The sequence below is a fragment of the Anneissia japonica genome, unplaced genomic scaffold (assembly GCF_011630105.1).
Source record: "Anneissia japonica isolate Jap-2015-1 unplaced genomic scaffold, ASM1163010v1 scaffold3040_len1308831_cov196, whole genome shotgun sequence".
Classification (NCBI taxonomy): domain Eukaryota; kingdom Metazoa; phylum Echinodermata; class Crinoidea; order Comatulida; family Comatulidae; genus Anneissia; species Anneissia japonica.
The window spans coordinates 652,912-656,136 of NW_022718257.1; the positions used below are offsets into that span (position 1 = coordinate 652,912).

General features: G+C 35.2%; 1 protein-coding gene across 2 annotated transcripts in view; it reads right to left on the bottom strand.

Moving 5' to 3' along the window:
• LOC117110499 (tetratricopeptide repeat protein 38-like) overlaps positions 1–3,225 on the bottom strand; it is a 20,445-nt gene that overhangs the window by 2,908 nt on the left and 14,312 nt on the right. For both annotated transcript variants that reach the window (XM_033253228.1, XM_033253230.1), the window contains exons 10-12: positions 1,963–2,044; positions 1,351–1,519; positions 794–950 (exon numbers count right to left, since the gene is read on the bottom strand). In XM_033253228.1, the coding sequence (XP_033109119.1) occupies positions 794–950; positions 1,351–1,519; positions 1,963–2,044 (408 nt within the window). The remainder of the gene's footprint in view (positions 1–793; positions 951–1,350; positions 1,520–1,962; positions 2,045–3,225) is intronic.

Sequence of the window (3,225 nt, forward strand, 5' to 3'; positions counted from 1 at the left end):
TGAAATATGCATCATATAAAGTGTCGATTTACTCTAATTTATGATCAAACTGAGAATAGGGATACAGGAAGAACATATAAAACATCCTAATTTTTATTTCAGAAATCGGAGTTCGTAAATTGCTGTCGAAATAGACATACACCTAAAGTATCTGTGTCGTCGGGTGAGACCTATATTGTTTAATAACGGCTATATACAATTCAATTGACTAATCAGAATTTTCATATATTTAGGTTTGGCTAATGAAAGTTTATTCGCAATTTAAAAAAGAACATGAATCTATTCAGATACTATATTAAAATTATATACGAGTCTTAATAATATACCAAAAAGTCATAAATAGTTTATAGCCACAGAAATTGAAATCGTGCACTTTTGAGTTTGTAAAAATGTTAGTTTACACCCTTCCAAAAAAAAATAAAAATAAAGCCATGTATACATTAGTGTTCACAATGAATTGAGCCTCTGATAGCTCTTCGCACCCATAAAATCTATGAAGTGGTTACTGAGGTACAGAATTTACAAAAAATTGCGTATTTTACCTGATTTTGGTCTTGAAATTGTTGTTCTTTTCTTTCGCTTTCAAACTACAGAATATTGTGAAAAGTGCGGGGGAGGGGGGTTGGTTGACAATTGATAATATGCACCAAAACCCCCAACAACTGAGTATGGAGGGGGACATGTCCCCTCTGTCTCTCACCGATCGACACCCATGATCAAAGACTAACTAAATGATGGAAAGACCAGATCTTTACCCTCGCATGATGTCACATTGCGAGTCTTCTCAACATACCTGGGCATGGCTTCCTCCTATCCTGATAACCTGATACCTTATGGGGATCATCTTCTCAACAGCCTTAGCAAACTCTCCGTTGTTGTACGCTTGAAATGCTTCGAACATCGCAACACCAACATCATTCATTATGTTTCTTTGATCACCTTTCTTTACTCTAAAATTAAAGAACAACCAGTATCGTACATCACTTCAATTCATTTTGATTTGTTTTAAAGCATATCCAGAAACAAAATGTGATTAATACAGGATGTCTTAAAATCGTACATTCAGTAATAGAGGCAAACCAGAGAGAGGTAGTTTTAACATGAATATTTATAAATCCGATCTACGAAATATCTGGATAGTTTTGCTGTCAGTTAGCGGGTTCAGGGAGAAGGTCTGATTAAGGTTAAAGAGGAGAAAGGAACTAATCAAATTTGACCGTTTGAATGTGTTCTGTGATGCTTTAAACGTATTACCTGTATACCCGAAATATTAGATACAATTAATTTGTACCAATAGAAGCCCCCCCCCCAAAAAAAAATAGCAAGTGTACAAACAAATGTGAAGATTACTTGATAAAATCCATAATGGACTCCTTGTAACTGGTAACAATGTCATCTTGCTGAGTTCCCAGGGCAGCCATTAGATAATGAATGTCGTTAAAAACCAGGGTGTGGTCATTTATATGTGGTCCAACTATATCAAACAACTTCTGCCAACGTGCCTTCCCGACAGATACTCCTGAGAAATGGTATTATTCAGTTAATTTTATTATTGGATTTTACCTCAATGAATTGATTGTTATATTATATGTACATAACTAATATTAACTTCATCATTATTAGCATTTTTAATATTTTCATTATTAATATCATCTGTAATATCCGTGTTCATACCACTTTTTTACCCCCTCATGATGTGACATGACATTGTAGCCGCCCTCCCATTAAATAGTGAAGTGGTTTGCGCATTGACATAATATTCCTTGGTCCCCCTCCCCACCCCATATTCTTTAAAAGTACACATTGGTGCTATAACCTATTGACAGGAGAGCAACGTTATGGAATAGGACAAGGAACACAATATTTCTTTGGATCATCTAACATAGAGTGCACCAACCGCATTATGAATCTTTCTCTTACATGGTAATATTATATAATATTATATATTAAAAACCAACCCACCTTCCATTTCCAATCTGTAGAGAAGTGATGCGGCATCTACCATATCCAACGGAGCTCCTGATTGGACAGTTCTTTGCTCAACCTATTATAAAATAATATAAAACACTTCATATAAAATATTTCATAAATTAACCTTATGTTATATTAGGGATATTAGTATTAAGCCCTACATATGCTATTGTATATTATAGTATAATTCAAGACAGTTATAAATAATATTAAACATAGTCGATCCTATGCCAGCCGTCGTAAATTTTTGTCACGCAAACAGTTATCGTCATCTGAGGTCCATAAAACCAAGAAGATTGGACCCAATTATGTATCAGTACTGATTAGACATATGCAGTATCCCATAGGCCTAATCAGTGTCCAATGTACATTAAAACCAACGTCGTTTGTCAGCCAAACTGTCCTTTATCTTTTCTCTAATGTAACACATTTACTGCTGATTTTTGCCAGTGCTTTTCTCCCTGCACAATATTCATCACTATCATCGTCATCGTCACCATGTCACCGTTTTCGTCATCTTCATTTTTATCATCATCATCATTATCATCATCAGAATCATCATTTCATACTTTTTCCGGGAATCTAGATAAACAATCATTGTTGGGTTACGGACGCCTGTAAATTCCACCTCATTCTAACAATTCGTCCGTACCCATTCACAAAAAGCTGGATTGGTCCTTATTGTTAGTACCCCATTAACTATACCTTTATTGCCTGGTAGATTTGCCCATGTAGGTATACGTACATGGTCTGCCAGCCCTTAAACAAGCCAAGAAACTGACTTAATAATTAAAATTGCTTATAAGTTAATAGGTAAAGACCCACCAAATGCAAACACACCATGTAAGGCTTTTAACTGTTCCCTGATATCATTAATAAAAAAAAACCCCCCAAAAAAACAAAAAAAACACACACACAGTTACAATTCAAGTGATTGTAGGCCTACACCTCATCAGAGTCGTGGTAAAAAACTGAATACCTCAGTAATCAGGCTGAATTTGGCATCGTATCAGAAAGGCTGTAACTCAATCTCTAGGCCTATGCCGCGTTCAAAATCATACAGAGCATATTGTTTCCGGTGTATTCATAACACATGTTTCATTCACATAACCTACCATGACCTTTTCATATTTCAAAATATTTTAGAATGAATAACGGTGTAGTCATTCTTATTCGTATTGTACCTGTATTTAATATTCATTCGTCTTGCACTGTGTTTACTTACGGAGGAATACAGTGCAGCGTAGGTATATA